Source organism: Phasianus colchicus, chromosome 4 (genome assembly GCF_987193195.1).
Source record: "Phasianus colchicus chromosome 4, bPhaCol1.hap1.1, whole genome shotgun sequence".
Lineage (NCBI taxonomy): Eukaryota > Metazoa > Chordata > Aves > Galliformes > Phasianidae > Phasianus > Phasianus colchicus.
In genome coordinates, this window is record NC_143439.1 from 47,173,477 (window position 1) to 47,187,080 (window position 13,604).

At 37.1% G+C, this 13,604-nt stretch overlaps 1 protein-coding gene across 5 annotated transcripts in view; it reads right to left on the reverse strand.

Moving 5' to 3' along the window:
- FIP1L1 (factor interacting with PAPOLA and CPSF1) overlaps positions 1–13,604 on the reverse strand; it is a 40,456-nt gene that overhangs the window by 3,498 nt on the left and 23,354 nt on the right. For 4 of the 5 annotated variants that reach the window (XM_090139443.1, XM_031588586.2, XM_031588585.2 and 1 more), the window contains 4 exons: positions 11,234–11,260; positions 10,647–10,701; positions 8,748–8,803; positions 753–972 (listed from right to left, as the gene is read on the reverse strand). In XM_090139443.1, the coding sequence (XP_089995569.1) occupies positions 753–972; positions 8,748–8,803; positions 10,647–10,701; positions 11,234–11,260 (358 nt within the window). The remainder of the gene's footprint in view (positions 1–752; positions 973–8,747; positions 8,804–10,646; positions 10,702–11,233; positions 11,261–13,604) is intronic. The other variant, XM_031588587.2, reaches the window with a different exon arrangement.

The following is a 13,604-nucleotide window of genomic DNA, read 5'->3' on the forward strand; positions in this document are numbered from 1 at the left end:
AAATTGAAATTTGACAATAAAAACTGAGAAAAGCAGTCCAGACGTCCACCCCAAAATATTTAGCAAATATTGAACAAAATAAATATGGATAAATCTGGCAAGCCAATGCGACTCTATGAAGTCACAGAAGGTCCAGCACTAAATGCTTTCTGCTTGCGTGCATGAACCACAAAATAGCTGCACCTTTTTTTTTTAAAAAAGCAATTAGGTTGCAAACCTGAAGAATAATAATTATCCATCTGAAAAGAAATTTAAAAAAAAAAATAAATTGTTGTTGGCCTTAAAGTATGTTTTAAAAAGGTTGGTTGGACAGATTGGTATCCAGCCACTGCGAATGGCCGAAGCACCCATCTCTGCATCTCACAATATCATTAATTAAGGACAAATGTTGTTTCGTATTGCTCATGGCACTGAGATGGCAACTGAGATTCATTAAATACTTCTGCAGGTTTTTGTACAACAACTGATGTGAAAGAGAGCAGAATATCTCATACAGAGTGCTTAAATCCCACCTTTAATCCGTATTAAAACACTACGAACAGCTTGGACATATACTGTAGCTTTTCCATTTCTGTTTTACATTTAGAAATTGAATTTCAGTTTTCAACTGTAAAGGGAGCAGGGGAAGAGGCCACACCCTCCATCTCTTGGAATATACAGATGAACATCAGACTTTAAAGCTGAAGCACATGACGTAGCAAGAACTCAGTGCTCCAAACAGAGCTGCAGCATGTCTGAGACGTTGCACCAACCTGTTGAACGCGCTTGAAGATGGGCTGTGATCTCGGTCCCTTTCCCTGTCTCTGGTACGTTCTCGATCTCTGTCTCGGTCCCGGTCCCGATCTCGGTCCCGAGATCGATCTCTGTCCCGCTCCCTATCCTTCTCTCGCCGTGCATAGTAATCCCACTGTTTGCTGCTGTCCATAAGACTAGACCATGAAGGAGCAGAACCTGCAAGGTGCGGAAAGGTGACTAAAGAAAAAGACGCCGGTATTAGAAAGAACAAAATAGATACCATAAGAAAACTGTAGCACTTATGTGTGAAAGCAGACGTTTGTTAGCCTCCTTCAAAAGACATTTTCCAATCTTTCCCTTTCACGTAGAATTTAGTTTTGCACAAACTCCGCATTTTTTCCACGATGCTAATAAAGGTCTCAGCACTCCTTTAAAAACTCCTTATGAAGAGATACAGAACCAGGTAATACAGTCCACAAAAAAAAAAATAGGGAAAGGATGCATCCAACTTTCTATTTGGATATCAGTTACTCTCAGTGTTCTCTTCACCACACTTTTTTTTATCACAGAACATAACGGTAACTTTAGAGGTTTGTCCACAGACTCACTCTGAAGAGAAGAAATAATGCTCCTGATTACATGCTGTAAGATGTTATTTCTAACAAAGACTCATCACAACCACTATTAGTGCTAAACCATTGCAGTTTCAGAAAATGAAGCATATTGTTCGAAGACTACACGCTTAAGAAGGAAGTCACAGCACGACACGGTCTCACAACCTCTCCAGGTAACCAGCAGTGGCAGAATGGATGTGCTCCTCCCTTGCTTCTCGCCAACTCAGATGTAATAAATAGCTCTAATCTTAATGCCCCAATTATTTTGTCCTGCTTTCCCCCTCCAGAAGCCCCAGGGATGCATCCTATTACTGAAAAATAAGGGCTGAAGTATTTAACTGGAAACAGCACTCTCTAGTGGGCATAGAGAGGTCACAAATTCCAGCTTCCCGCTTATCTGATTTCCTACCAAGTGATAATGCACTGTCCAACAAAAAGCTCGAGTTCCCCTTCATTATCCACAATACAAGAACAATATTCACTCAATTCTACAGTGCTGTGAAGTGACATTAATCATATAATTAATAGAAACACCTACTCAGTAACATCAAGTGCATTACTAAAGCTGTATTTAGTACTCCCCAGCTCTCTCTCAGCTATGTTCAAATTGCCCTGCCTATCACATCTGGAGCATGCCTGCCCCAGAAACCCTTGGCAGGCAGGAGAAGCTCCCATCAGCAGTTTGCCAAATGTCCGAAGGAGTAATACAAAAGACCTTTTGAGCAGGCAACACAGCAGGAAAAAAACACTTCATTGTTAAAATACATTTGCAATGAAAAGCATTGTAATTTTTTAAAAAAGCATTTCTATGAAGGTTTGCTTCTAACAAAATGCTTGACGCTGCTTCACTTCAGGGCTACAGAGAAAGTGAGGAGTTAACAGAAAAAAAAATACCCTAACACAACAGTTATGTTGTTCATTATACTGCCAAAACTGACATTCTTCTAAGGAAAGGAGCCAGAAATAGCAAAAAAACAGCTGGACTTTAAAGACTGCTAATTTCCTTGACTTGCCACTATGTCAACAATATACGTATGGTCTACAAGGCTTGAACACACTGGCTGACACAATGTTCTAATCTGAAGTGTGAACTTCAGTTTGACTCTAATTGCACACCACCAAACAATTACCTTTTTTATTAAGGGTATTATAAACTGCTATGATGAATTCAGGTTACTCCCTCACACCTGCAGTAATTCTCATCACAAAGAAGCATGTCATTGTCACTCCAACAATACTGAGATAAAGCAGTTATCTGTCATTCTGAAAATACAGCCTATGTCCTATCTAGATTTTCACCAGTAATAATTCACAAGGCACAAAGATTTTAAGGGAGTGCATTTTCTAAAACAAACTGGTGTTCTGTTGTGGCTTTCAGTATGCTTCTATTCTTCTAATGTTTTCAACAGAAAAGAAAGAAAATTATTTTTAACATTTTTATCATTTGAAATGGATGCTGGAATGGAATGTATCCTTAGTAAGTTCTCTAATGACATTAAAGTGGGAGGTGCTGCAGATTCCTTGGAGGGATGAGAGGCCTTGCAGAGGGATCTGGATATACTGGAGCACTGGACAATCAGCAACAGCAGGACATTCATTCAGCAGAGGAAAATGTGGGGTGCTGCAACTGGGATGAAGCAATGTCGGACACAAGCAGAGGCTGGGAGATGAGTGGATAGGAGCAGCTCAGCACAAAGGGACCTTGGGGTGCCAATGGCAGCAGCTCAGCATGAGCCAGCACTATACCCTGGCAGCCAAGAGGGCAAGCCATATTTTGGGCTGCATCACACCCAGCTCAGCTAGCTGGTGAAAAGAGGTGACTCTCTTGTTAGATATAGCATTGGTACATCCTCACCTCAAATACTGCATGAAGTTCTGGGCTCCACAATAAATGTGCCTAGAGTGAGGCAACAAAGGTTATAGGGCACATCCTGCAAAGAGAGGTTGAAGACACTTGGGCTGTGTGGTCTGGACAAAAAGAGACTGGCTGAGAGATGACCTTATTGCTTCCTGCAGCTCCCTGAGGAGGGGAAGCAGAGGGAGGTGCTGAGTTCCACCCCTGGGAACCAATGACAGAAAATGAAAGAGTGGTACAAAGCTGTTCCAAGAGAGATTCAAACTGAGAACTGGGAAATATTCCTTTACTGTGAGGATGGTTGAACACTGGAACAGGCTTCCTAGAATGGTGGCTGATGTACTCTTGAATACCGACAGACATTTAAATCTCTTTAAGGTCCCTTCTAACACAAGCTGTGCTGTGATTCTATAAGAACTTGAAAAGTGAGCCCACAAGAACCTAATAAGATTCAACAAGACCCAGTGTAAGATGCTGCAGTTGGGTCACGGCAATTCCCAGATACGTGTGCAGAAATGAGAAGAACTCACAGACAGCAGCACTGTGAAGAAGGCATTATGGATTCTGGAAGAGAACTCACAAAAAAACCAAAAAAACTACACAAAAAGCTGGACATAAGTCAGCAGTGTGCAATTGCAGCCCAGATGTCAACCATAGCCTGAGATGCATCAAAAGGAGAGGTGGCCAGTAGGGAGTGGTAGGTGACTGCCTGTTCCCCTCTAATCCACTCTTGTAAGGCCCAACTTGGATTCCACTGAAACTGCATTCAGGCCATGGGCCCTGGCACTAGAAAGAGAAGATGATCAGGGGGCTGGAGCACCTCTCCTACAAAGAAAGGCTGATGGAGTTGGACTTGTTCAGCTTGGAGAAGTATCTGGGGAGATCTCACTGCAGCTTTCCACTGCTTGAAAGGAGCTTACAAACAGGAAAGGATCAACTTTTTCATGGGCAGATAGTGACAGGACAAGGGGGAATGGTTTAAAACTAAAAGAGGCAAATTTAGATTAGATGCTAAGGGAAATTCTTTACTCAAGAGAGTGGCATGGTACTGGAACAGACTGCCCAGAAAAGCTGTGGATACTCCATCCTTGGAGGCATTCAAGGTCAGGTTGGATGGGGCCCTGGGCAGTCTCATCTGATGAGTGGCAGCCCTGCCCATGGAAGGGGGTTGGAACTCAGTGGTCTTTAAAGTCCCTTCCAACCTAAGCCATTCTATGATTCTATACGATAATGCCCTAATTAATATGCTTTTGGTTAGCCCTGAAGTAGTCAGACAGTTGGAAGAGACTACCATGGTAGGTCTCCTCCAGTTGAACTATTTTACTCTATTTTAATTTTGAAATTTAATTCTGAATTTAGTTCTTTCGCAGATGCGAAGTGTCACAATCTAAGGCAAAGCATTAACACATCTACTCTGTGCCACAAAAAATACTGTCTCTGGAACTGTTTCTGCAGTGCTAAATTCATTGCACGTACACATTTTGTAAAGAAAAAGTTCAGAGTGCTGAATAAAAAAATGCTTCAGGAAACAGCAACAATCAAGTTGCTTTAGCAGCAAACCAAATGCAGTGTATATACTGAGAGATGACAAAGGTAGCACTGACTCATGAAAGGATTTAAAAACAAATTGAAGAAAATGCATTTGATGCAGCAGAAGAGCACAAAAGATAGTATATTCTTGCAGCTATAGCATGGCTACTATGCCACATTCCTATTGAGATTGCAGTGGGAAAAATGGCTGAGTCTAGGATAAAGACACCAAAGCATAAGATTAGTAATTTTAATAAGCAGAAGAAAGACTAGTGCCTTAATCAGGGCCTGTGTTTTTGCTATGTGTTTCATATACCCATCTTTCCCTGCCATCAAACATGCTGACTGGTAAAGAAGGTAACAGGTTGGAGATTCAGTTGAATCAACTAGTAAATAAGTATCTGTATTAATTCTTTGTAAAACAATCATCTATACTATACTGCACCAATAAGTTCTCAATTTACCTAAGTCCCAACACACTGAGAACACTGGTAAAATATAAGGCAAAATTCAAACAGGGTAAGGATCACGTTGTCAGATGAGAATGGCGAGGATAAGAAATTCATCTTTCACTGGAAGGATACCCACAACAGCAACCACCTGCCACTGAGCCTCTACAGATCCCAAAACCCATATGAAGTTCCAATTTAGAGTCAGACAATTGCTTTGTTCAGCACATATGAAAGCTTTTGCTACAGTAGAGATGCCAGATACAATGGGAAAGAGGAGGTGCTCATTTTCTCTCCATTTGGGCAAAATTATCAGCTGAAAAGAAGGATTAAAGCTGGTCTAAATACAGTATTTTATTAAATATTCTGAAGGAACCCCAGAGTATTATACCAGAACAAGTGCTTCATGCTCATAGCCAGAACAGGTGATTTTTTCTGCCCTGAATTAGTTTAACATACTATTACTATGATACTGCTATTTTACTAACATAAGAAGTATAACGCAAAATTTTCTTCAAGAGCCTCTACTGTATAAATGTATTACAGACACGTGGTGATATCACCTGCATGGTTCCACAGAAGCACCAGAAAATATTTTGAGTTTTTTTGAGGAATGATCCTAACAAAAACTGAAGATTATTTTCACGAAGATGAATTCCAGAGTAAGATGTGGCAAAGAAAGCAATTCATGATTGAGCCTAATTAAGTGCTGATTTAATTAAGCTATTTTTTTCTTCTCTCATGTCAAAGGCACAAAATGATGGCAGAAGTATCTTTTACTTTTAACTCATGAGGTTGACAGAACATATTGCTTGTTGTGGTAAGGATCCCCCATGAAAAAGATGCAACAACATTCTTTAAGACTTTACTCCTCTCTTCTCAGCAATATAATTCCTCTTTTCATTTAAACTTTAGAGTTCTAAGAAACCAATTACTCCAGAAAACAAGGGGCACTGTAAAGTCACTTTTCACTTTGATTAACCTATCACATCTGCATGGGGAATTTCAGGTTCACATTTCAGCTTGCAGATGTTACTTAACACATTAGATGACTCAACTTTTAAAAACTTCTGCTGCTTCTGTCAATTTTCATGACTTTTTGAGAAGAGAGATGAAGAAAGGAGAGATGTGAAAAGGAATGAAACTCATCTGCTAAGCAAAGTAGGTAAAAGTCTAAGACACAAAATCCATGTTTCAGCAAATCAAAAGAATACTGGACAATATTCTATGGTTGGAAATTAATTCAAGTAAACCAGGATCTCCTGTTTGTTCAGACATGCTCCAGAATCTCAGAACACTGCAAGTGCTGAGCAGATAGAAATTTTAAGACCAAATGACTGTAGTATATCAGGAAACACATATGAAAATAAATTCAGATGAGATGCACAACTATCTTGTGGGAAACTGTTTAAAGCACACTCAAGAAAAACAGAATTAGTAGCAGCAGGAGCATTCTCATCTTTATCAAATAAAATGCATGAACTAAAACATGCTATAACTACTTATCTTTTTTTCAAGAACTAAGACCAGCTCAGAAAACCATTAACAGTCACTATATGAACATTAGGAAACTAGGGATGGCATGCTTCTATAACCAACCAATGGGGAAAAAATAAAATAAAATCATGTGGCAGAGTGATAAGGATTATGAATCTTCAAAACTGCAACTCAAACTCAGGGTGTTAAGAATTGTCCACTGTTATAAATGAACACAAATTTTAAAAAAACAGCAAGTCAACCTTTTTTTTTTTTTTTTTTTTTTTCAAATGGGTGAAGGAATCAAATACCTTCCCTGTCATTGAGCTTTTTTTTCTCCTTTAGAAAACACTTTAATGCTACTGGCTACTCCCTTAGCTACTTGGGGGCTAAGGGAGGAAGAGAAACCGACAAAAACCTTGACTTAAAGTTTTTTACTAACAGATCTAATCTCCAGGGAAAAAAATCTTCAGATAATTGCAATAACTTGAGAAAGAACCTGAACAAGACCAACCACATTACAAACTACTCTTTAATTACCTTTTCTACATAACACTAAGTATTCACATCCCTCAATCAGGAAACATGCCTAACTTGTCTCACTGGACAAGCTGTAAATACATCATTTCCTCCTTCAGAAGAAAGAGGAGGAAGAAATACCCAAAATTTTTCTTAGCACAGAAGAAAAGTTTAAGGCATAAAGAAGAGAAGTTTAAGGCATGCATGCCAATATTTTGTTTGTTGGCATGACCACAATGACAGTCATCTTTAGTATATCAATACTGCAGTAACATAAACATGCCACCCCTCCCCCATGAAGGCCAACATAAAATATAGGCACATTTTCACGTCTCTGTAAGTATTCAACAGAATAGCAAATTCTATCAAAAGGGATTTCAAAGTGAAAACTGGACACTGCCTATCAGATGCAACATATGTACTTTTGACTATAAGACTGCTCTCCTTGTGACACTCTGCATGGCTTTACCTGTTAAAACTTTGGGAAATTAGTCAACGAGACTGTGTTAGTTGTCTCACTCAGCTTTACTTTTTGCCAACTTCAGCAAACATGGTTGTTTTTGCTAAAAAACCAGCATAAAGCAGCTGTTCATTTACTTCAAGAGTTCTTTAATACATAATAAGCTTCCATGAATGAACGCAAATGCTAAGAAATTGATCAGGATCCCTTCAATGCCAAAGTACCATTTGTTACTCACTAAACTTATCTAGCTTCAAGAAATTACCATTAACAAATGTTATTTTTAATACCTTCTAAAGGCTTGTAAATATTTGGGAAGTACACTATACGAATGCTTGATCTGTGCTGAACATTTCTGCATCCCTCCCTGAACAGTATAAATTTTCGCTACCATTTTGCCTTCCAGCAGCCAAAATCTAAGGAACAAATAGCAAGGAGACAGAAAAATCAGCGGGAGAAAAAGACCAGGCAGATGCACTGAAGGCAGAATAGTGACTGGCTAAATGTTCACCTTATATTCTCCCATGTGGGCCAAATCAGGAAGATGACAACATTTCAGTATTTCAATTACTTTCTTTTTCTCAAGACGAAGAGCTGTGTGCTAGATAACAGTTCTTAACTCACTGCTAAGCTCAGTGGACTTCCATTTGATTCCACATAATGGAATTTTTATTCCAGTTCACTCTCATTATAAAACCAGAAGATTATGTTTTTCAGCATCAGATTTTTTTCCATCACATTCACCAAAACAGAAAAAAAAATCAGCTTCTGCAACAGGCTACAAAAAGATCACAGTATCTCAGACAAACAATTTTTTAAACAATATTTGCATCACTTAGGATTTCTCAGTTATTGATCTTCCTGGCTAAAATTCTGACATACATTTCAAGACAGATACCCAGTATACAAATTAAGTAAGCAAAAGAACAGAGCTTAGGAACAGTTGGTACGTCTGCAACAGTATCTACTGGTCACAACAGCAGGCAATGAGATTTCATAATGAATTTCTGAAAGGACCTGTTTAGATTCTCAGCTAAAATCCTGGTAAGCATTTAAAACAATTGACAGCGCACTAATAAAAGTTTTTCAAAGCCAGCAAACTTACTCACCACTACCATATGAAAATGCACGAACAGAACGACTGTCATAGCCAGAGGAATGTCCACTGTTGAGAAGAAAATACATGTAAAATTCAGTATTACCATTAAAGCTAATTCCACCAAAAGATACACTCTTAGTACTATTTCACAGAATTGTTACCATCTTACAGACTAAAAGAAGATATCTGTTATACGTTAAGTATTCCATTCTGAGCATTACTAATTAAGAAAGCAATCAAGCATTACTTGACAGTTTAATAAAGAAGATGACAATGGCATTCTCTAATCTCTTCTTAAAATTAAAAAAAAAAATCCCAATATATATAAAACAAATATTACACTTGAACTTGTTCTTTTGTATGTTCTAGGAATTTTCTATTTCAAATATTGATTGTAACATATTGCAAAGATACTGAACTTAATGTACAACTGCTTGGAAGTGCTTCCTTTGTGAATGAAACCATTCCCATTCTTTCTGTTAACAAGTAGGTATGTGAGCATATCTAGGAACAGGTGGACTTCAAATGTGTAGTTCTATGAATATAGTATCAAATGAACTACATATTTTCTATTCCAACTCCTTTCAGAGATAGCCAACTCAAGTAGGTGAAACTAGGAAGGTTAAAATGGATGATCTGTGCATAAGACATAATTCAAACACAAAATTCCTTCATGATTTTTACCACTTCCTACATAGCTTGAATAAATTATCTATGCCATATTTAAATTGAATGCTATTTCTGTTCCTGAAGGCAATATAGTATTAAAACAAACACAACCACAAGTTTGGTGTTAGTTTAGTTTAAATCAACAAACAAACAAAACCTCCCCCCCCAAAAAAACAAAGGTAGAGAAAGGCCAATGCAACGTTGCAACACACAACAGTATAGATCTAGTTCCCAAGCACTACAAGAAACTGGATTTTTTCACATTGTATTTCAGAACTTACGTAAATATTTACTCAAAGTAATTAAGTGACTACTGCTTAACAGAAGATACAGTCACAGTAACTGTCAGTATGAAAAATAAATTTACTTTTATGCACAGTGAATGTATCCAGTTTTTTTTTTTCTGAATTAAATCAGAAATGGATTTTCTCTGATATCTGCCCTCATCATCCTGCAGCACAGACATTAACAGAATTTTCAATTTCAAAGGAACAGACACATGCACTTTCTTCCAGTGAAATTCAATAGACTGAAAAGAAGCTTGCACCATATTAAGTGAACTTTGTGTATGACCTGGTTTGGCCCTACAGCATAATATAAATGCTTTTCAAGAGCTGTGTTGACCACTTTCTTCTCCCCTTTTAAATTTTTTATTTTAAGATATATACAGACATATACATATATATATATATATATATTTTTTTTCCCCAAGATCTTTTATGTGTGTGTGTATATATGCATATATATAAAGCAAAAAAATAAAAAAATAAAAAAATAAACCATTAAGCCTATCAAATCTGGGCATTTACAAACAGTATAAATACGAACTTGGATTCTGACAAACTCCTGCATTTCCTATAGCTTACGAGGGCTTGGATCTGTGGCCAAATTGTTTGATAGTGTTTAGGGGATATAGTGCATATGAGGCAAATGATGAGGTTAACCCAATTTGGCCAAGAATGCTTTAACAATTGTTACCTTAACTTTCCTCTTAAGTCTTGACACTGATACAGTATCACAAGAAAACTAGCTAAGTGGTCATGTAACCTAATCAAAAGAATATTAAGTATGAAAAACATAAGACTAGTAACATTTCTGGAAAAATACTGTAAAAATTCAAAACTGTCTCTCCATTGTTAGATAAAACTCACTGAGTATTCTAAGAGTCATCACTAACATCTGATTTATTAGTTACAAAATACTGATACATTGCTTTATAGGATTTCCAACAGATAATCACCTTTCTATGGTGGGTATGAGGGAAGGTGGAGGACCGCCAGGTGGTGGTGGAAAGCCTGTAATAATTTATTGGGGGAGGAGCAGGGGGAGATGGAAGGGAGAAGAACACAGGAGAACTGAGTTAGACATTTCAGAGAGCACAGTGCAACAAACTGTTTTTCAGTAACTGGTTTATCTGGTAAAATTGAGAACTGCTTTCCAGATTAACAAAGGCAAGGTGCTAAATATCAGTACTTTAAATCAAATAGTGTACTAATCTTAAAAAACACAGAATTTTGAAGCATAGGAAAATTCTTGAGTAACTACCAATGCTTTATAAACAACAATCACCTGTTTTCTGTGTAACAGAAAAACAGAATGCAAAGTGAAGGAGGAAATATACAACTTTGAAGAAACTGGTAGGCAAGTGCACTTGTCAAGAGCTTTTTCATTCTTCTCTGCCTTTGCAGACTAAGTCTACATCTATGCACATAACTTAGTATTTCTAAACTTTTCTCTGTATCTGACTAAAAAGAACTCAATAAATTGTACATCATTAAGTTTTTACTTTTTAATCAAACATAGAAAAAAAAATCTAAGCAACTTTACCTGGTGGTGGTACTGTTATTGGTATACCTAAAACGATAACAAATAATGTATCAGTTACAGTAACAGTGCTTATCACTTGCAGACCTAAAATCAGACTGAATGGGTGATTATACATCTAAAATCAGACAGCTATCACAACACATGTTATCAAGAGGAACAACTTATTTTCTATGTTTTCAAATTAAGATCTGATATTAATACCTACCATTAAGCTTTTATGCAAGCCATGCACAATGTAATCTGGCTTCTTACTTAAATTTCTGCTCTTCAGAATCTTATTTAATTAGAAACAAAAATAATGTAGAATTAATCTGTCTGAAGATTAGAAGTCAATTCATAACCCTAAAATGTTAAGTATCCAGAAGGAAAGTAACGTCCTACAGAACTTGTTTGCTTTGATTTATATTCCATAACTAGATGAAAGGAAATGCAATTGGCCCCTGACCCTTAAAAGCTTAGCATGGGAAATACTATGTCAACATGGACAAAATATTCAGGCAACAAGAAGAATTACTGACTTTTCAGTCAATGCTATGCCACTCTGCAATTAATCATTCAGATGCTACTTGAAGGGGAAAAAAATGCTTAGTAATCTAATTTCTTAAAAATATCTGGGAAATGAGAACCCTTTGATACAAACACATCCAAAAAATGTTGCAACTCTGCTAGTTTTCTTGCTTGGTTGTTTTGTAGGTAGATGCCAAAAAGAAACTTCACTTTAAAGGCAGTAGTAGTTTAATTAGGGCAGTGCCAGTTTTAGTTCACTATAGCAACACCCCCTCAAACTCCATAAAACATCCCAGATATAAAATTACTATATCAGACTTCTGTGTAAGTGGGTTCTGAACTGAAATGTACAGGAATCAATCAAAACACTTCCAAGGGGTGCTGGACCACATCTGTGATCACAACACACAAAGCTAGTTCATTTGCTTAACTTCTCATACATTTTACACCATTTAGGCATCAGAACAGAAGAACCTGAAAGCCTTCACAGAGCTTGGCCACTGTGCTTATTAACCTTGCAATTTATTTTCCCTCAAAAACTTAAGTTATGAAGGCATTGCCACTCCCGAACAACAAAGACATTTTGCAGATTATAAGATCAATTAGTATTAAAACCAAGATGTTCATACTCAGATGCCCAAAAATCAGCCTTTCATTGAGAGCACAATTCCAACTTCTCTGAGGGAACTAAGACGACTTAAAGAAAACCACCATATCTTAAAGCCAAGATACTTTTTCCTGGCATAAAAATGCGGATATAAGTGTTTAACTTATATTAGGCAGTCAGCTTAAATACAATCATTTGAGAATCCACAAAAAATGTATCCGCTACCATACACAGTAATGTGGAAGATTTTGTTTAACCAAATTTCTGTTTGTCTTAGAGCAACATCAGCAACAACCTAAACAAGAGGTACAGCTTTTTGCTGAGGAGATCATTGATACAGGAGGGAATATTACAGAAAATCCTTTTTAAGTTTTAAAATCAGCCATGAAAAGCTTTACAATTTTTGTTTAAACATTAAAATAATAATTTCAATTTAGTCATATGAATTTTTTCACAACACCCCAGACCATCTTCCAGAACTGCTTTTTAAATGTGAATTTATAAGATATTTGAATATATTACTGGTAGTTTGAAGTATGTTCCATTTACATGCATTTCAACAAATGAATCAGGCAATTACAGAAACAAAAAAACAATGAACAAACAAAAAAAAATCATGAACTTCAAGTAAGGGAAAATTAGCAATCTCTAACACTTCACTCCTTCTATTAAAGCAGTGAAAACATGCTTGAGGAATGAAAACTTACCTGAAGCATCAGACAATTATTTATTATGAGAAATGAGGAAAAAAAAAAAAAAAGAGTGCAATACTGAGCCACTGCAGGGACTAAACCAGAGTATCAGCCCAAGAAGCACGGATCATATCACTAAGACAAACTGCACGGCAGCATCACAAAGATACACCTGGCTGAAACCTAAATATTCCTGTTTGTGTTAAAAGTAATCCAAATGGCATCAATATAGAATTTTACCTAATGTACTCAGAATTGCTTTCAGGATAATCTACACCAACCTACTAACTCAAGGCTAATAAATGTTTGTAGAACACCAAGTAGGTTTTGCTAAAGGAAAGCAATGTCACATGCGCTATGATGCAGAGTAAGGTATCAATTATGACAATGCCTGACATCATACTCCAAGTTAGATAAACTATGTAGTAGCCCAGAACACTGCAATACAGCCTGACCTGGAGTAAAAACCTCCTTCACCACACTAAACTAAGACAGATTTTCTTATTTGTATGAAAAAAAAATGTACGGTTACTTGGTAAGCCCTGGTATAAATATAAGTAGTCAA